We start from the raw sequence: 21995 nt of genomic DNA on the forward strand, positions 1-21995 counted from the left end.
TCTCAGGGTCAGCTTATAAAGGCAAAAACCACAAGAGCCACAGCACTCATATGCAGGTGCTGACAGCGCTACCCAGTGGTAGGCCCCAACTCAAGCCATTTTAGACATAACAGTTCATATTCACCTTTAATTTGGTGGGTCCTACATGAAGCTTATAGTTGTAGAATATCTTAAGATTAGCAAACCTCTTAGCATACAGAACGTAACAGGATATATATGCAGTCAGCATGACCCTGCCCTGAGTCAAGCTGTTTTTCTGTGTCATTGACTGGCAGGTACATTACAGCAACAATATGAAATAGCTGGCAGGCGTGGGACAAAATGGCTACAGCTTTGGTAGCGAGAACAGTTCTCTTTTACTGATGTAATTAGAGTCTATGTTGGTTTATCTATTTGACTGTGTATTGGGGTTGCTTCCAGTTTTTTACTGTTGTGAAGTGAAAAGTAGTCTCCCTGTGGAAATTTAGCTCACACCTTTGTACCCTTACTTATAAATTCCACTTAGATATCTTCATATAAATAGAATTACTAGAATATTACATATTTTGGAGTTGCTAAATGGAGTTACTAAAATTGTGCAATTTTATGGATGTCAGTCAGCTTCCTCCTTTAGTTTACCAGTGTCAGTGACCTTGAGCTGTGTAGTAAGTCCTTGTACCCATGTTTTTTGTTTGCTTTTTTCTCTTTTCAAGATCAGGTGAGGGTTAGACCAGGCTGGCCCTGTACTCATGTAGATCTGTCTACTTTGGCCTCCCCAGTGATGGGGCCAAAGGCATGAGCCACCACGCCTGGCCTTGTTGACCCATCTTTAACAACCTTCGCAGCCTGTTTTGTGCACTTGCTTCAGTTTTAGGCATTCTGCTCATCACGTCATTATCTCACTGTGATTTTATCCTGCAGTGTCCAGTTTACTGATGATGATGAATGGTTCTCATGTTTTCAACTTACTTGGCTAGCTTCTAATGAAATCTTAGAGTTCTTAATCATTTTTCTATTGTAGTGCCTTATTTAGGGATTTTTCTGTACGAATTATCAAATCCTTGGTAGATATGCTTGCTGCAAATATTTTTCTCATTATGATTTTTATCTTTTCCACATCTTTAAAAGAATATATATATCCAGAAAACAAAAGGGTTATTAGATCTGCTGGAACTGGATTTATAGGTGATTATGAGTTGCCCAACACAGATCCTCTGCAAGAACAATATGCACTCTTAAACCCCTCAACCATCTCCCTAGCCATGATTAATGCTTTTTAATATCTGCTTTTAAAAAAATTGTAAGTCAGGCATGGTAGTGAACACCTTTAATCCCAGCACTCAGGAGGCAGAGGTAGGTTGAATAGTTTAGGGCATGAGAAAGGGAGTTGGGAAGGAAATAGAGACAGACAGAGCAATAGAGAGAGAGGGGGAGGGAGAGGGAGTGGGGGTGGTGGAGAAGCCGGCCAGGAAAGCATGGAGAGAGGGGGAAGGGGAAAGAGGGAGAAAGGGGTCAGGGTGAGAAGGGGCAGAGAGTAAGAGTAAGAGGAGGGGCAAACAGCCACTTTTATAGTAAGCCAGGCATGCCTGGCTATTGCCAGGAAATGGGCGGAGCCTAGAAAGAATGCTAATAACATCAACAGAGTAAGATTCTACCACAAAAAAAAAAAAAAAGAAAAAAAAAGAAATCAAGAAGTTGAGAAGAGTAAATATCAATGTCAGTATAACAGTATAAAACCCCATGATATCAATGTTAGAAAGGATTTGTATCAGCCAAGAATTCTACAAGAAACGAGAGGATTAACCTTTAGTGTCTAGAACTGATTATATCATAGGACACTGACTGATAGGATCTATCTGATGATCTAAAATTTACAGCTGGGAATTTTAATGAAAAGAATAATTTGATATCGATAGGAGGTATAAGGAGAGAACAGTGAGTCATCTCCAGACCCAGAGGCAGGAGAGATATGTGAGAGAAGCCATCTACTATTTTAAAATGTCTGTAAAGTAGGCCGAATTCAAGGCAATCCGGAGTGAACACACTGAGAATAAAAGATGTCTTTCAGATGTCTGACTGGAGTTCAGAAGCCTTAGGTGCTTTTTTTTTTGGTTCTTTTTTTTTTCTTTTTTTTTTTCTTTTTTTTTTTCTTTTTTTCCGGAGCTGGGGACCGAACCCAGGGCCTTGGGCTTCCTAGGTAAGCGCTCTACCACTGAGCTAAATCCCCAGCCCCGCCTTAGGTGCTTTTACCCTTGTGCTTAGTTGTTAAGGTTCAGGAGAGCTAGTGAGTGTCTGCAGAATTTTAAATGTTTACTGACAATTAATAACATTTTTTGACAATTCCTAGAAAATGAATGGTAAATACGGAGATCTAAAATATTAGAGCATTTTGGTAAAAGTTGTTGAATTGTATAAAAAAGGATATCCTCACTTTCTCTTTCACATACAGATACTCTCTCCTACCCTCACATACTCTGGTATGCTAGAAGTGACTCTGGTCACAGAGCAGCTCTATCACTGAGCTAAGCCCCCAGCCCCTTTAGTGGCTTGAAATTGGAATTTTAATCAAGCTTCTTTGGACTTGAAGTTTAGACTGTGATATAATAGGAAATTGTCTAAAGATGTAACTACTACAAAGTAAATAGGCTTTGTTTGGTAGTATTTTGTTTCCCACAAGTAGATGCTCTGAACACTTGATACTTTTCAATCTTCCTTAAATCTTTGTGGAAAGTCATATTTTTATGTGAGACTATGTTTTCTAATTTTCAGTGGACTTTTCCTAAAATAAGTTGTTTAACAATTTGGATTGTTTGATAAATAGTCCCGGGGTGGGGGAAGGAATGACAGTATTCCTTCTTTTACCTTTTCACATTTTGACAACTGCTAACTTTGCATACTTTTGACTAGCTCTTTCTGCCTGGGCCTACAGTTTATAACAAAGTTGGACTTATTCTTCACCCTTAACTCTGTCTTGTGATGCTGGCTGTTTTCTGTCCTATCTTTCATAACTATTTGTATTTTTTTATGATGTATGTGTGCATATGCTATACTTTGTCATCCTACATGTAAATGTATGTTGGTATCTCTTCTCTGATTATATGAACAGACAAGAGGACAATTAGAAAATAGAAGAACAGTAAGAACAGTGAACTGAAATTTTGTTATATAGAGGTAGGAAGGATAAAATTTTGGAGCCGCAGGGTAGAATTCCTTTTTGCCCTTTGCAGTACAGTACTATATTTTAAAGAAGAGCTGATTGTGATTTTTCAGTGTTTAGGCGCAATGATTAGGCACAATTTTTAACAACCTTTAAGTTGGACTAATTTATGAGAATTTTTCTTAAAAATTTTTTTAGTGTTCTCATGTTTCCCGTTTTTGGTGATGTGAAGGTTTTCCCCCCTTCTGTATATGTGCTGAGAATTATCCCCCGCCCCTTGTGAACATGCTTTATGTAAAGCCTTAGGTAAGGACTATGCAGGTCCCCCAGTAGTGTTACTTAGTTTTTAGTTATTTGCAGCATTATCAGAATGCATTCTGTGTTTTGTATTCATATTGAATTGCACATATGTGGACATTTTTGTTTGCTTACTTTTTTTCTTATATATTTAAACAGTTCAGAAACTATTGCCAGATGTTGGTATATCCTGCTTTCTGGATCTGTACTTGTAAAAGATTCTATGGTCCTTCCTCCTTGCAGGTAAGTTTCCATTGATACTGTGTGTTTATTTTGTGACTGGGTCGTAACTATTTATCTTTGAACTGTTCTCCAGCCTCAAGTCTCAGTGTTGGGATTTTTGCATAGTCTACTCCATCTACCTATACAAAATTAATATTGTAACTCTTTCATTCATTACTTCAGATCTAATGTATATTTTTTTCTCAGTAGATAATATATTCTTAAAATATATTTTCTGTTGGTGTAATTGAACATTTTGGCAGGAGTCTATTACTGACATTTCTGATGGTGTAATTTTTCCCTTCTTTGTGTTTGAACCTTACTCAGTTGTGTGACTTATTTTTAGTTTTCTGTAAGACAAAGGTAATAATAACCCTTGGTAAATGTTGTCATGAGGCATTAGCAAGCCCGTTGCTCAAAGCTTTCAAAAGTCTGTAAGAACTCATGTTCTAGAGCAAGATTACTGGTTTGTATTTCTAGCTAGCGGTTCGTAGGCAGGTAACTTAGCCTCTCTAAGTTTACTAGAAATAAGTATAATAGATAGTAGTGGAAGCTGTTTCAGGGGCTGGATCTGCAAAGTAAACGGTGAGCATAAATCTCTTAGTGCAGCTCTTGGCTATTTACAGTAGTTGTTAGCAATCTTTATAATTATTTTTTTCTTTTAATATACCTTTAAAATGTATTCTTTCATAGTGTATTTGTATTTTGATTCTCTCACTTTCCCACTAATCCCCTTCTCAACAAGTCTTTTCAGTGTGTGTGTGTGTGTGTGTGTGTGTGTGTGTGTGTGTTACACTCATGCTGTGTTATAGTGCACATGTAGGGAAATCAGGACAACTTGAATCTGCTCTTCCTTCTGTCATGCAGGTTCTGGAAATGGAACTGAAGTCCTCAGCTTGGCAGCAAGCACCTTTACTCACTGAACCATTTCATTGTCCCAAGAAGACTTTTAAAGTGGGACATGAACGTACAGCTAAATTAGTTTAGTAACGTTAAATTTATTAAACTTAAGGCACAGGGAATCTCAATTTATATGCCATTTTAAAAGTCATATCTTGACTTCTAAAACTTTTAAATTGTTGGCCATGGGTTAAATAAAATCTACACTTCATGAGTAGAATAAAGCATGTTAACCTTTTATAAAGAAATTCTTTTGGTTCTTGGTTACTTAAGCCCTTCTGCTATTCCTTTTTGCATGTTTGTGAAATTTAATATATTTGCATTGAGTCAGCTCTGAAGCCCCTGCATGTGGTTGATTTTAGGATTAGTATTTTCTTTTGAATATTTTAAACCACTCCTCTGGTTTTTAAATAGTTCCAAATTTGCTGCAGTAACTGTTTGTAGCCAATAAGTGACCATTAAATTATAATCTCGGCAATGAAGTTTTAGTTTTTAAAATAACTCATGGTAATATATGAGTTTTTACAAGTTAAAGAAAATTATGTTGGACATTAATTTAGCCACCAAAAACACAGCAAACATGATACTCATTTAGTTAATCTTTATGCTATAGAATATGAGTAGTAGGTCTTTATTTTTGTATGTGTGAAAGTTATCAGGCAGACATTAGGATTAATGAGTTAATAGAATGAGAAGTACAAAATGATAGTTGTCATAAAATAATCATCACATAATTTCTGGCTCGTGTGAATATTGTTTCTAATCATTATGATACAAGAATATGAACCCTCCATAGTGTAAGACTAGGGATGATAGTAGTATCCTGGTTCACAGAAGTACAATGACGTCTCTATTGGGACAGTTTAGCTTAATGGTATTAACTGTTGAATAGCCTTGATACTATTAAGGATAAAAAGTAATTGACCGCACCCCAGCTGAGGGTAAGATCCCAAGTCAAACCAGAAAAAGGAACTGTTTTTTTTCCTTTATAACTGAAATATAGACTTTATTTAAAAAAATATTACTTGCAATCCAATGCAAGAGAACTTTAGAGTACCTCTTGCCAAAAGTTGGTTCATAGTGTCTGGGAACTGAGTATGAACTGATGAACAGTGATGGCAGGTAGGAAAAATACCCAAGTCTCATCTCTTCCAGATGCAGACTGACCCACAGCTGGTAAAAGGGTCAGGAACTTTGCCCTGCCCTGCCCCGCCCTGCCCCGCCCTGCCAACTGTATAGCAAAGTCCTTTCTTGGGTAGCCTCTGCTGACAAAACTGCCTCTGGAACCTGGGAAAATAGAACACTGACAGAATCTACAACTTTTATTACAATGTAGGACTGTTAAAGGGTCAGTTTCAAGCAGAGAGTCAGTTCATTTGGAGTTGAGGAAGTAGTGCCAGGTAGGAAAATATACTTTGTAAGCTTGTGATGGTTACCAGTGTTAGCAGAATTCAGAATGTGTCTCTTCGGTGAGGACAAATAACCTGACTCCTCCATGATAGAAGAGATCCATTATAAATTGCTATAAATTCTATAGGTATTTTGTCCCCTTGAGAAATTCCAACATATTAGGAACTCAGTATTGTTCCTACTTCTGAAAGATAGATGCTCAGATGTAATTTGAACCCCATCTCATCTTCTCTTTTTGCTACCATACTCAGTATGTTTATTGTCTCACTGTACAAGCACTGTAAAAGCTAGAGGAAGAGACTGATGGATGTCCACTTTTGCCTTCTTAATTATTTAGAGCCTTCTCTGGGACTTGACAGATGGTTTAGCAAGTAAAGTGCTTTCTACCCAAGCATGAAGGCCTGAGTTTAGATACTGAGCAAACATATAGTTGTCTAGATGTATGCTCATAATCCCAGCGTCATGGGGTGGTAGTGTATGGAATAGAGGGGATAAAGAGAGGCAGGATCATAGGCCTTGCTGGCCAGCCAGTCTAGCCAGAACACTGAGCTCTGTGTTCCCTTAGAAACGCTGTTCCAGAAAAGAAGCTGTAAAATGATGGAGCAAGAGACATCTACTGTCCACCTCTAGCTGCATACACATAAACATCTGTACACAAACACACTAGAGAATAAATAACAGCCCTCTCCACAGCAGATGCCCTGCTGGACTCTATATGGACACAGATGTCTTTAAATTCTGTGCTTATTCTGAAAGGTGCACATCCACATACCTCTTCCCAGACTACCTCATCACCAGGCTTCTGATTCTGTTCTTTGAAATCACTGACCATTCAAAATTAGTAACTGTCTCTTAGGATCAGCAATTGTGGCCATCTGTTTATGATAAGAACAGTGAAAGAAAAAATCAATAAAGTTATATATAAAAAGCCAGAATGCATTATATATGTTACCTCAAGTTCTGTTTCCTAGAAATATTCATTTCCAGCTTCTGTAGGATCAGCATTCCTTGGAAGCATGGTAAAGAGCCACAAGAAATAAATGGCAAGAGGAACATAGTGGTTTTCTTCATCTTAATATCAATTTTAATAGATTGTGTAATTTAATAGGGATTAAATCAGGAACTAGTAGATGGCTCAGCAGTTAACACTGGCTGCCTTTCCATAGGACACAGGTTTGAATCTTAGCACCCACATGACAGCTCACAACCATCTGTGTCTCTAGTTCCAAGGCACCCAACCACCTCTTCTGATCTCCTTAGGCACCAGGCGTGCCACACAGGCATACATGCAGGGAAAACAAACACAATAAAGAGTTTATATTAAATAAGAGTTAGTTCAAGATTCAAAATCCAGGTGTGATGAAAAAGCTCATAACTATATTGGCCTATATAGGGATGAACTGGGTCAACCGAGGTGGAGGTTGGAAGTTCATTGTTCTATGATTGGAGCTTCTACTATTTACTATTTATTGAGTAAAAGCAGACTTAAAAGTAAAAACAATCAATTTAAATTTAGGAAAGAAGTTTATAAGTTTGAAAATACTTAGGAAAATATTTAATGTCTTTAACAAAGTTGCATCTAAATACTTCTGAAATGTCATTTCTAAGACATAAATTCTTAAAAAATCATGGAGTTTAAAAATATAGATCATTGGTGTTTTGTACAGGAAATTTTCCCCAGTGCCCATGTGATCGAGACTCTTCCCCACTTTTTCTTCTATTAGTTTGAGTGTATCTGGTTTGATGTGGAGGTCCTTAATCCACTTGGACGTAAGCTTTGTACAGGATGATAAGAATGAATTAATTTGTATTCTTCTACACGCTGACCTCCAGTTGAACCAGCATCATTTGTTGAATATGCTATCTTTTTGCCACTGGATGTAAAACCATCCTTTGTCAAAGATCAAGTGACCATAAGTGTGTGGGTTCATTTCTGGGTCTTCAGTTCTGTTCCAGTGATCTACCTGCCTGTCTCTGTACCAACACCATGCAGTTTTCATCAGTATTGCTCTGTAGTATAGCTTGAGGTCAGGGATGGGGATTTCCCCCATATATTTTATTGTTGAGAATAGTTTTTGCTATCCTGAGTTTTTTATTATTCCAAATGAATTTGAGAATTACTCTTTCTAACTCTATGAAGAATTGAATTGGAATTTTGATGGGGATTGCATTGAATTGGTAGATTGCTTTCAGCAAGATGCCCACTTTTACTTTATTAATCCTGCCAATCCATGAGCATGGAAGATCTTTACATCTTCTGAGGTCTTCTATGATTTCTTTCTTCAGAGACTTGAAGTTCTTGTCATAAGATCTTTCACTTGCTTGGTTAGAGTCACACCAAGATATTTTATATTATGTTATATTATTTGTGACTATTGTGAAGGTCAGGATATACATAAACTACTAACAAAATAATAGTAAACGAAATCAAGGAATGTATTTAAAATACTGTGTTACCAGCATTAGAATTTTCCAAATACAGGGTTGGTTCTGCATCCAAAATCAGTTAATAAAACATACTATAATAAAATGGGGCTGGAGAGATGGCTCAGTGGTCAAGAGCACTGATTGCTCTTCCAGAGATCCTGAGTTCAATTCCCAGCAAACACAGGTGGCTTACAACCATCTATAGTGGGATCTGATGCCCTCTTCTGGTGTGTCTGAAGACAGTGACAATGTATTCACATACATAAAATAAATAAATCTCTTTAAAAAAAAAGTGTTATAGATTACAGTGCCTGCTATACAAATCTGTGTCTAAATAAATAAATAAAATGCTATATAAAACTGCCTGGTAATTTAAGCATAGAAAATTATTGATAGAATACAAAACAAAGTGAAATTTGCAGACATACAGGTAGCAACTTCCTAGTCCTAATAAAAAGCATATATAAAAAAATTTACTTTGTGGTCTATTTGTTTTCACTTATTTCCGACCATTTCCAATTATTTTTTGCTTCTGGTGCTTTACTGAATCTCCCCTTGGTTTCATAATTTTTATTTGTATGTATTTCTGTGCCACAGATCACAGGTAGAGATTTGAGGACAACTTGGAGGAGTTCTTTCCTTTCACTCTGTAGGTCCTGGGAATTAAACTCAGGTTGCCAGACATAGAGTTAAGCCTCTTTTGCTTGACCCTTATTGTTAGCTGTTCTGTATTAATTAGCTAGTCATTTAAAAATTTTAAAAGGGGGACTGGACAGATGGCTCAGTGGTTAAGAGCGCTGACTGCTCTTCCAGAGGTCCTGAGTTCAATTCCCAGCAACCACATGGTGGCTCACAACCATCTGTAATGGGGTCTGATGCCCTCTTCTGGTGTGTCTGAAGACAGCTACAGTGTACTCATATACATAAAAGATAATAATAAAGAAATCTTTAAAAAAATTTTAAAAGGTTGGGTTTATGTTTCTCTCCCACTAAATATGATTTTACTTTTGTTACAAAACAGTTGGAGTGTGTATATGTAGGCCTGTCTAGTCTAGTCTCTTAAGTTGTTTGGCCTGAGTTGGTCCCGTCCTTCATCATTGGATTACCACTGTGTCCCGCAGTTTGTTAATTTGTTTCCCACCTTCGTTTCAGTACAGTAGTAGCTTCTTAAAATTTCTGTGTAAATTTTTGGATTGTTATGTCAGACTTTAAAACCAACTTTCTGGGATTTTTAAGTTATTTTATAACTGTACCGAATCTGTACAATTTGGAGAAATGGCTATCTTATTGATTCGATATCATATGCTGTACATCTTATATAAATGGATTCCAATTGTTTAAGATAATAATAAGAATTGTTTTACTATATAGTCTAGCTATCTATAACAGATTTGATTATTTTGAGCCTTATCTTTTAAATTTGTGAGATTAAATCTAGCACTTCTTCAGAATTGTGATGTCATTATTAACAAGATGCATTTCTGTGGACAGTAGTTTGTGTCCATATGTTAAGTGCTTGTTCCGTTGGCTCTTTTTTTTTTTTCCACGTACTCACTGTATATGCTGTGAATCACAGTACAGTACAGACTTAAGGACCTTTCCAGAGATCTCCAAAGTGCATAATGTGTGTCTGTCCTCCCTCCCTTCCTTCTTTTATCCATCTTTACCTCTTCATCTCCTCTTGGTGCTCCAGCTTTACAAATTTGAAAAATTTGAAGCAGTTTTCTTCCTAAAAATTGAATTGCTATCTTTCAATTCAGTTAACTGCTTAGTGGGTAGTGTTGTCAAGGTTAAATGTGGGAAGGACAGTAGCCTATTCTGTGTTGCATGAAACTTCTTTAGGTTTTATGTATTAGGTAATATAAGGCTCAATTTTAGAAAAAATATTCATAAATCTTCAGCATAGAAATAAAGTGATCTTTTTTTTATGTTCAAAAGGCAATTTTCTTACATTTGGGTAGGGGAGTTGTACTGTATAACTCTGACTGACCTTGAACTAGATCCACGTGCCTCTGCCCTCTTGATTACTGGGATTAAAGATGTGTGCCACAATGCCCTGCTATTCAGTTTTATTGAATTTTGTTAAGGATTTTTATGCAAATTGTTAATAACAAATCTTATATGTTATAAAATTGTGTAATTATAATTTTGAGCCTTCTTGTAAAAGTATATGCTATTTGTTGCCTTATTTAAGCCCTGGTTTCAGTTCATTGGTAAAGTTATATAATTTTCCTTATAAATGACTTAGAATTTATTCTGAATAGCTTTTTTTTTTTAACATTAGTGTCTTTCCCCTTCCTGTTTACTTAATGGAGAGGCAGAATTTTACTTTGATATATATTTTTTGTTTCATACGTATGAGTATTTTGTCTACACGTAAATATATATGTGCTTGGTGCTACTGGAAACCACAAGAGGATGTCAAATCCCCTAGTACTGGAATTATGGAAGGCCGTGAACCACCATGTGCATACTGTGATCAAATACAAGTTTTCTGCAAGAGGAATAAGTGCTTTTAACCACTGACAACTGCACACATGGTGTTCACTTATACACATGCAAGAAAAAAAATCATACATAAATATAAATCTTTTAAAAAGCCAAATTATCTAAAATTCTAACACGTATCAAGGCCTATTATGGAAAAAATAAAAAAAAATAATTCACTAAATATAAACCTAAATGAAATATTATCTCAAATTATTAAAGGACACAATATTAGAAACAAATCATTTCTTACTTGGGTATATTTCGTTTGCGCCTTTATTTTCTCTATCCCTCAATCCATTTGAACTTGAAAAGATAAGGCTCAGAATAATCAAATCTGTTTTAGATAGATAGACTGTGCAGTAGAACAATTTCTATTACTGTCTGAAGCAGTGTAACAACCCTCAGGTCCATTACCTCTTGTTATGTCCTGGTGCTAGTGTCTTAGAGCGTTCTCAAGTTTACGTATACACACCCATAGGCTTGGTTCATCTTTGTGTCTCAGCCGTTTGACAACCTTTTTTTCTGTTTGCACTTTTTTTTAAATTTACCTTTCTAAGGCCCAGTTTTTCGTTGTTTCTTTCTAGTTTTGATTTGTTTAGAAATCTTTTTCTTGGGCTGGAAAGATGGCTCAGAAGTTAAGAGCATTGACTACTCTTCCAGAGGTTCTGAGTTCAGTTCCCAGCAACCACATGGGATTTGACGCTTTATTCTGGTGTGTCTGAGGACAGCTACAGTGTGCTCATATAAATATATAAATCTTAAAAAAAAAAAAAAAGAAGAAATCTTTTTCTCAGATGAAGCAGATGGAGTACTTCTCTTAGCATAGACTTGCTTAAGGTTTTCTTTATTTGTTTTTCCCAGAAATAGCTAATCTGGCAATTCCCTTTTTAAAAAACATCATTTTATTGTCTATCTCTGCATTTCTTCATTTACTAAAATGTTTTTTGTTTCTATATCTGTTTTCTAATGTATTAATTTACTTTTATAAAACAATTATAACATCTTGAATGTTTTTTTAATTTAGTCATTTAAGTGTTTATAATTTAAGATTAGGTAAATATCTTTCATAAACAGTTATGGGGACTAAGTAAAGAAATTTTGGAAAATGTACACAGAATTGAGATGAGATTTATCATATTTGAGTAATTAAGAGGAACTCGTTTATTTTGGTTTTGTTAGAAAGCTCACTAATAGGATCAGTTAATGTCTTGGAGTTTTTATTTTTCCCATATTGACATGTGTTATAACTTCTGCTAAAGAAATTGTTTTTCTGTTTTTATAGTTTTGGTAAGCAGTTTGGAGGAAAAAGAGGATGTGATTGTCTTGTATTAGAACCTTCAGAAATGATTGTGGTAAGATGCTGAATTGCTTTTTTGATGTGCTTCAGTTTTAACTCTAAATATGGTAGGCTTTCAATACCCAGGAAAGTTTCCTTTCCATGACCTATGGCGATATTTAAATCAGAACCATGTAACACCTTTAGCTATTTTTATCTCTAACACTTTGATGGTTGAAATAATGTCTAACATGATAATGGAGATAACATGTCCCCAAATTGGTAACTTTCTTTACCTGTTCTACCACAAAATGTCTGTCTGTGTGTCAAGGAGGGTGGATCTCTTTAAAGGAGCATAAGTTTTCTAGTGTTTTCTCCTTTGCCATTGATGTAGTCAGTAAACTTCAGATGATCTGAGGGAAAGAGCTAGAGAAAATAAAGGCACATAAGAAATAGACTCAAGTAAGAAATAGTTTGATTCTAATACTTATACTCTTTAATAATTTGAGATATTTTATTTAGACTTGTGTTTAATGAATTTTTTTTATTTTTCCATAAGAGGCCTAGATAGTTGTTAGACCTTTAGAAAGTTTAGCTTTTTAAAAGATTTATTTTTATGTTTATTTATGAATGATTGGTTTGCCTACATATGTGTAAGTGAGCCACATGTGTGCACTGTTGACAGAGGTGCCCTAGAACTGTAGGTGCTAGACCTGCAGGGTATTCCACTGTGCTTTAGTACTTAGTGCACATACAGGCTGTACAGCGTGTTTGTGGGTCAGGAAGTCAGGAAAGCGTTTTATGCTACAGTCTCATCTTCTATTTGCTGCTTGAAACGTGGAACTCTTAAGCTTTGTTGGAAAGGGAGTTTGTGATGATGATGTTTCAGAAAGAACCAAGCTAAGCTCTGGTTGCTGGTTGTGCTTAGTTCCTTGAGATCCCAGTACAATGCATGCCAACCTGTTGTGTATGAATTTACATTTATGTTCATTTCTCCATTTCTGTTTAAAGCCCAGAGTTTATTCTGGCATTTTACCATGTCCTTTTTATTTACTGAGTCAGAATTTATTAGTTTACATTATCATGTATCTATTAATTTACCCATCAGATTGTTTAAGTATTAGACTGGTGGGATGGTTCCCTAGGTAAAGATGCTTGCCATCAAGTCTGACAGCCTGCTTTCTAGAAATTGTTCCTTGACCTCCATCCACCCTTGGTGTAGAGTGTGTGCATATATACTAAATAATGTAAGAAGATGTTAATAAAAATTGTTTAAGAATTATTAATTTTTAAACTAATAAATTTAATGTACAACTAATTACAAGCTAGACCTCATAATTCATGCTTTAATTCAAGCACTTGACCAGGTGGTGGCAGGATGAGCATGAGTTCAAAACCTGATAATGAGTCACAGGCAGTATGGGTTACTTATGACATTGTCTCAAAAGGAAAAAAAGAAGAGGAAGAGAAGGAGAAGAAAGAGGACTAGGGTGAGGAGACATGTATTACTAGCCAGAATACCAACATACAAATATATATTTTTTTAATGAAGAAATTACTGTCTAGAATTTTAATGTACACATGTATTAAATGTACCTTTAAAAAAATTTAACAATGAATTGTACCTCTTTATCATCTTTTTCCCTCTTAAGAAACAAGATATTTTCATTACCTGACAATGTAAAGGAAACATTTAAGAGAATTTAAAGTAACCCAGGACCCAGATCAAAAACACTCCCATTGGCCAAACCTAGGGGCATTTGGGAATCCAAATAAACATTTACGGTGGTGATAACACCTTCATATGTCATACAGTAGTTAACTCTTGACGATGTAATGAGTGACGAGGGAAGACGAACTAGCACTCCATGGTGGTAGGACGCCAACTAACAAAGAGTGAGGAAACACTCGGCTTAAAATTGGCAAAACTAGGGAGGCTAATGGTCAGTTAGGGAACCAAGTACTTAGGACACCACAGAGTATGTTCCTAGCAATAATTTATGAAGGGAACATTACTAAATTTCTGGTGTTAAAATATGGCAGATTTCCACCAGAGCAGTAGCTACTGCTACTGCCATCACATGTACACAAACTAATGGGATATTACTCCTGTTGTGACAACACTGAAAGAAGAAAGGTCATTTCTGGGATGAATTCTTGCTCAGCATTCATACTTAAACCAGACTCACGAATTACCAAACAAATTAGAGAATGTTCTACGTATTGCTGAGATCTCAGTGACAGGAACTAGAACAGTCCTGGAACTGCTCTAAAAGACAAATGTAACATCTAATGAACATAGTGCTTGTTGACTCTCGGGCAGTGGAGAATTAGAAATCATGTTAACAATATGGCATGCAGGTAAGATACTGTCGAAGTCTTGATTTTGATAACTGTGTTATGCTAATATGGGATAAAGTTCTAGGCATGAGAAAATGCATGTTGATAAATTTCATAAGAAATAGACAATGTCCCTCTAAGTTACTTTTTAGATAGTTCAGGAAAAACTGGTGTGTATAGAATGTCAATTAAAATGTGTTCAAATATAAATATAATTTTTAAATTTTAGAACTGTTTTTGCTGATTCATCTATGTTTAGAATGCTTTGTTAATTATAGTAGAAAATAATCCAAAATTTTAGAATTTTAAAATATTGAGAATTCATCCAAATATTTGATCTCTAGTAACTTCAGGGATGATTGGAACTACCTGTGGCCAGACACCTTATTCATTGAATATATTAACTTAGTTGATATCTTTCAAAGTAAAGATCAATTTGTTGCCATGGTGGCAAATGCCTGTAGTCCCAGTACTTCAGAAACTGAGGCAGGAGAAATGCTGAACTTTCAGGGACAATGTGGGCCACAGTGAGACCCTCTCTCGTAAGCCGAGAAAACAAAATTAATCTTGTTTTTAAGAGGTTATGAATCTATTATCTGGAATGCGTTTTATTACATTAGAAAGATTTCTTTTCCCCATTAGGGATTTTTGTGTTGAGACGATACTTAAAAGATTCTGTACATTTTTTTTTATTTTTAATTTTTAAATGTAGTTTCTTCCAGGTAGGAAGACAAGGACAGCTACTTAACAGCCTATGTCCCAATACATTCTTGTGGTTAGACCAGTTTTTCCTAAAAGTGAAGAACTACATGACAGGCACCTATGTTGTAACTTGAAGACTTCATCCATAATTAAAAATAATGACAAAGGGTTTTATTGGTAGGCAATCATTAGCATTGGAAAGCATCTAATAAAATTGGAGCCTCTGTCTCTGCTGAGAGTGTGAGGTACTGCTGCCAATTTAGAAAAATGGTTAGGTGTTGGTTAACATTATTTCCCATTAATTTCACTCCAAAATATTTAACATCTTGTATACAGATGTGTACATTATCCATAATTTCACAGAAATAGAAATAGCTCAAATATCTATAACCTGAGTAAACTTTATCCAGTGTCCATAATATGGAATAGTACTCTGCCTTATATAGAGTGAGCTGTCTATTCTGTCATAAATGGATAAACCTTGAAAATACTCTGTTAATTAAAGGAAACCAGAGGGGGTGAGGGGGCGGTGATTGGGATGTAGAGTGAATAAATAAGTTAATTGATGGAAAAAAATACTGTGTTGAATGCAAAATAATGTAAAGAAGCTAGACACACAAAGCCATCAATTATATTACTTCATTTATATAAACTGTGTACAATAGGACTCCAGGTGGTGGCACATGCTTTTAATCCTAGCACTCTGGAGGCAGACAGAGCTCTGTGAGTACAAGGTTAGGCAGGTCTACTCCATAGCGAGTTTGATGCCAGGAAGGGTGATATAAAGATACTCCATCTCTGTGTGTGTGTGTGTGTGTCTGTCTATCTGGTGTTTTACTCTCTATCTGTATACGTGTACGTGTACGTGTGTGTGTGTGTGTGTGTGTGTGTGTATTACAAATAAGTCTTATATTACAAAAGAGAAATTAAACTGATAGGAACAGTGGAGATTAGTAGTTGCCTTTTATAGAAAGGAAGGGCAAGACAGAGAGACTGAATTTCTTTAGGGTGGTAATATTGAGCTAGAACTAGAAAACGGTGACTGTTAAACAATTTCATGACTATACAGAAAGCTACTGAACTATATCAATAAAAAACAGGAAATTTGTTAGATGATTTATAGAACAAAACTACAGTAATCCTGAGTACCAAGGAAACTTTTTAAACCAAAGAACAAAGAATGCACATTGCAGGACTGGAGTGGTCACAGTTAAGAACACTTGGACTCCCACACAGGACCCAGGTTCATTAGCATCACAGTCGGTTCTGATGCTTGTTTCTGGTTTCCACGGGGACAGCCACCAGGCCCACACATGTTACACATACATGCATGCAGACAAACTCCCATACCCAAAGAATAAGATAAACAAGTAAATCTAAACAAAAAGAGTACTCATTTCAGAGAAAAAAATGTAAGGAATACACATATAACAATGAGGCTTCATTTACATCAGAGAATCATGTGAAATAAATAAAATAAATACACTGCAAGTACATATATAATTATTTCCCATAAATAAGCCTAATTGTGTGACTATTCCAGGAATATTTTAAGTTCAAGGTCAGGCACAGATACAGAACAAGAATCTGTCTTGGGACAAAGAAAAAAAGTTTAAGGGAGACAGAGACATACATGGCTTTGAATATCGGGTGTAAGAGTTTACATTTATCAAGGATAAGGAGATGATGCTGGGTAACATTAGGGATGCTTTTTGGAGAAGCTGAGTTCAGTTTCCAGCACCTACATGGTTATGGTGTGTAACTCCAATTCCAGGGGGTCCAGTGCCGCCTTCTGGACTCTACATACACCAGATATATGTGTAGTGCACAGACATACATACAGGGAAAAACCTATATACATAAAATGAATTTTTAAAATTTCAATAAGTACAATAAACATTGGTTGTCCGTGGTCACATTAAGAGCCCTGACAGGATGATTTATCTTGGTAGCTTATCTTACTACAGTGTGAGTTGGAGAACTTGTCTAAAGCAGCAGGATCACTATTGATGTGTTGCAAAACTGAAGTGATTAAAACTCAAATAAGGGATGGTGATGATGCTATTGAAAGAAAGGGCATTAGGAGCGGGGCGTGTACACAGTATGACCTCCTGAGAAATGGATCTGATCTTTGGAAGAGGAGCATTAGAGCTGGGAATTGACCATTGACTGAATTGCTTAATTCAGTGCCTAAAGCATATTTTGTGATAGCAGAGAGATGTGACATTAGTAGGAAAAGTAGTTGTAGAGAGCAACAGACTGTCTTGAATATTAGCTTAGTTATGAAGTATAATTTAGAACTTACCAGTATATGTTTATGCAAAGATTGAAGTTTGGAGAGCTGAAGAGAATGTTCTTAGAGAGGACTCATGTTTGGTTCCTAGCACCCACACAAAGCTACTCACAGCTTCAGGGAATCCAGTGCCCTCTTCTGGCCTCCTTAGGTACCAGCACATGTGTAGAATTGACTCATACAGACATGATACACATATGTGCATATAAGTGAAAAATAAGTCTTTTAAAAATATTGTTAGTTTTGTAGTAGTGATATACTGTGATTGGATAGCAGTTTTATGTCAACACTACAGGTTTTGTAAATAGATAGGCCTGCCAGCAGCTCACCTTTAGTAAGGAAAGATACTAGTCTTTGGGGCTTTCATTTTGTTTTTTACCCAGAGATAGTAACTGGAGATAGTGTTGCAGAGTGAAATATTTATATGTATGTCTATTTTAAGTAGTCTCTATAATAGCTTCTCTGTTGTTTTTAAAAGTTGCCGTTCTTATGCATTAAGGTAGACACCAAAGAATTTCTACCAAAAAAAAAAATAGAGTAGTTTTGTTTTACTTTTCAGTAGTTCACTAAAATGATAGCCATGATTGTTTGGTAAGTAAAGTGCATAATGAGGCAGAGTGTAATTAGACTGACATCCGGGTATAAGTACTGAATGTGTAGGTGTAGCTAACAGCCTTCGTTTCTGGTAAGAGACTTTACTTAGACGGATACATGTTTATGTGCTCAAGACAGACAGTTTCCTGGAAGGAAGCTGTGGTCTCTAGTTCTTTATAAAAACATTGTCTTTAATCTTTTTCAACTCAGAACATTGCCTTGTACAGACTGTTTCTTCAGGCACTTTCTTGGCAGGAATAAATGAAGCTTCCTTATGAGCCTTTTAAGACTTCATAGACTCTCAGTAAGGTGGAAAAACTGGATATTTAATCAGGACTGTGAACATGTATTTCAGGTAGAAAATTCCAAAGACAATGAAGATAGTATATTACAAAGAGAAATTCCTGCCAGACAGTCTCGACGAAGGTTTCGGAAAATTAACTATAAGGGAGAACGCCAAACCATAATCGATGGGGTGGATGTTAATAACTACCTTTCGGTGAGTATATTTTAGACTTTTTTATGGATCCTTAATTTTCATGTAAATTATCTTTAATTTACATGTTTTTTGGTCTTTACATGTAGAAGTTATGGTAAAAATAGTTTTTAGAAACACTTACACTTGACTGTTGGATTGACTAGAAATCTTATCTGTGGGAATTTTGCTTTAGCTTTAGTCTTACATAAAATAATTAACCAAAGTATTTGTTGTAGCTTCTTGTATACATTTATGAATGTTCTTGCCTTTATAGTTACTGAATAGGATGTAGATTGAATCTGAGAACTCAGGCAATCAACTAATGGGAAGACATAATATGATGGAAGACATGACAAAAGAAAGAAAACCATGGCAGTTCTTCTTGGCCTACAAGACTGTTAGTCGGTCACACATAGAAGCAGGCACTAGTGTAAAAATATGTGTTAAAGTAACGTTGAAAGAAGCAAATGAAACATCGAGCTTTGTTAAAGTCAGAGAAAGGAAGCCGTTGCCTTAGAAGTCTTTTTTTAAACTCTGTTGTTGCAGATAACATCTTTTTAGACTGAGAAATGGTTAAATTGAGAAATAATAATTTGAAGAATAGGCCCATGGGCATTTTTAAGGGGAAATTCCATAATTGTGTCTTCCAAGGAGTCAGCACTGCAGAGTCTCAGAACTCTTGAGTTGCCCTACAGCTTTCCTCCTCTGGTCTGTGTTTAAATGACGGTGTTAGAGTGATGGCAGAGTCAGTGTTAGAGTGATGGCAGAGTCAGTGTTAGAGTGATGGGAGAGTTGGTGTTAGAGTGGTGGCAGAGTCAGTGTTAGAGTGATGGCAGAGTCGGTGTTAGAGTGGTGGCAGAGTCGGTGTTAGAGTGGTGGCAGAGTCGGTGTTAGAGTGATGGCAGAGTTGGTGTTAGAGTGGTGGGAGAGTTGGTGTTAGAGTGGTGGGAGAGTTGGTGTTATAGTGATGGCAGAGTTGGTGTTAGAGTGGTGGGAGAGTTGGTTGCAGAAAAACTGACAAGTCTGTTGCTTTGGTTTTCAGGAAAGAAATGCTCTCATTTTGTGTATGGCAGGGTAGAGGAAAATAGTCAGGTTTACTAGAATAAGAATAGGACTCAAGGCAGCTTTAATGATTCTATCACAGTTGCCTAATTTCATTAATTATATGTTATGTTTCTAAAAATAAACATACTGGTTACAAAATTTGCAACCAATACTGGAGTCATACAAAGAAACAGCTTCTTTTTAAATATACAGTTTATTGCTGGGCGGTAGAGCACTTGGAGACCAAGGCAGGTGGATCTCTGTGAATTTGAGGACTGCCAGGCGTTCACAGAGGAAACCCTGTTTTAAATACTCTTGTCCGTCCAAAGTATATATCTGTGTGTGTATGTGTATACACATATATATGTGTATATATATTTACACATACACACACACATGATTTTGCTGTTACTAATTAAATTGTCGTTTTTTTACCTTATTGTATACAATGTCTATTTTAAATTTTCTAAACGTATGTGTGATCTTTAAAATCATGTATATAGTTTAACATCTTTGAATACCGTTGAATTTTCTTTACATTTTGAATGAGTACATAGTGTTCCATTATAACAATTTGCCATAATTAATTAATTTGGATCTCAGTATCTGTTCATATGTACTTTTTATAGATTATATTAATGGTATTCCATGTCCTATCATCACTTGCATACAGTATATATTGATCAAATCCATCGTTTTATATATCACCATCAATAACCCTTCTAACCTCTTGTTAGTCACTTTTTATGTTCAGATTGACATATTTATATTCACGTTTCTGCATGAGTATGTGAGGGTACATTCATCTGTGATGTGCCCTATAGAAGTTAGAATCCAAATTTAAGTATTTCCCTTGTTTCTCTATACCTTAACTTTTGAGAAGAAAGTCTTTCAGTAAACCTAGAATTCACCATTTTGGTTAGATTGGCTAGCCAATGAAACACTGATATCCAAGTTTCTGTTTATATGTATGTATGTATGTACCTGTACCATTATAACACTTATAGTGGTGGGGAATCTAACTTGGCACTATGTGTTCTCTGCCTATGGAACTGTCACTGCTGCCCCAAATTGGCTTTTTCTTGGCTTCTCCATGAGAGAATGCATTGTTTATCTTTCTGTGTCTGATTGTCCACTTAAGGTAATTTAATTCCACCCATCTTGTTTCAGTTGACAGGATTCCTCTTTATGGCTGGATAATAACTGCATTTTGAATATATACTACATTGTCTTTATCCACTCATTAGTGGGTGCCCTAGTAAACATGGTTCATGTATCAACTCGTATATACCAAGGAATGGAGTTGCTCACTCATACAGATCTGTTTTTAGCATATTTCATTTTCTTTTGTTTTAGACATGCTGTTACTATGTTCCCAGAGCTGGTTATGAATTTGTGACACACACACCACACATCACACATAAGCACACACACATACACACACATGAGGGGGAGAGGCAGAAGCATCACTACTCTCAACAATTCTCAGCTTTTTGAGGTGTTTTTGTACAGTCTCTCATAATGGTTCTTCTACTACAGCTCATCTGTAGAGGGTGAGAGTGTCTTTTCCACATACATCCTTGTCAGCAGTTTGTGGTTTTGGTTTGTCTGTATTTTACAGTTGACTTCCTAGGTGGCTACGATGATATCTTATTACAATTTTGATTTATTGAATAATTATACTAAACGTCTTAAGATTATATTCATTGATTATTGTACTGCTGCCTTTTGAGAAGTGTTCCAATCATTCATCCATTTTTCCCTCTATGGGATTATGTGGAGCTTTTCATATTGTTTCTGAGTTTCTTAAATCTTATAGATGGTAATTTTATGTCAAGTGAATAGGTGGAATTTTTTATATTCTCTTTACTTTTTGGTTTTCTTTATGTATAGAAGCTTGTATTTGTCATTTCTGTTCCTATTGTTGGTGTCTTTAAGCTTATATTCAAATACTACCTATATTCAGCATTGAAGTGTATCTTAAGTGTTTTTGAAATTTTTTTTAGTAGTTTTGGAAATTCAGGTCTTTGATCTCTTGTGCAAGGTAAGAGATACATATGCATATCTATTTTCCTGGCATTGTTCATTAAAGGGCTGCCATTTCTTGGTATGTAGTTGTGTGGATTGTTTTTTCAGGGAGTCGTTCTCTCTTCTGTTCTGTACTTGTGCTGGTACCAGCGTTTCTGCTTACTCTTGCTTAGTGCTGTGTTGAAGGTGATGCTGTGGTGCCTATAGTTTTGTTCTGTATTCTTTTCATCTATTTGATGTTTGTGCTTCCATAAGAATTTGGGGGAGGAAGGTCTCCCTTGTCTTGTTAAGGGTATACTGTTGAAAGGGGTTGCATTGAACCTGCAAGTGGCTTTGGATGTGTGGAAATTAACACTAT

At 35.9% G+C, this 21995-nt stretch overlaps 1 protein-coding gene across 11 annotated transcripts in view; it reads left to right on the forward strand.

Annotated features, from left to right (window-relative positions):
* Rapgef6 (Rap guanine nucleotide exchange factor 6) overlaps positions 1–21995 on the forward strand; it is a 168375-nt gene that overhangs the window by 30404 nt on the left and 115976 nt on the right. For 10 of the 11 annotated variants that reach the window (XR_001840077.3, XM_017597259.3, XM_006246279.4 and 7 more), the window contains exons 4-6: positions 3593–3676; positions 12165–12234; positions 18443–18586. Coding sequence is in view for 10 of the 11 variants with exons in the window: in XM_017597259.3 (XP_017452748.1) it covers positions 3593–3676; positions 12165–12234; positions 18443–18586 (298 nt within the window). In the remaining variant the exon portion in view is untranslated. The remainder of the gene's footprint in view (positions 1–3592; positions 3677–12164; positions 12235–18442; positions 18587–21995) is intronic. The other variant, XM_017597260.2, reaches the window with a different exon arrangement.

Source organism: Rattus norvegicus, chromosome 10 (genome assembly GCF_036323735.1).
Source record: "Rattus norvegicus strain BN/NHsdMcwi chromosome 10, GRCr8, whole genome shotgun sequence".
Taxonomy (NCBI): Eukaryota; Metazoa; Chordata; class Mammalia; order Rodentia; family Muridae; genus Rattus; species Rattus norvegicus.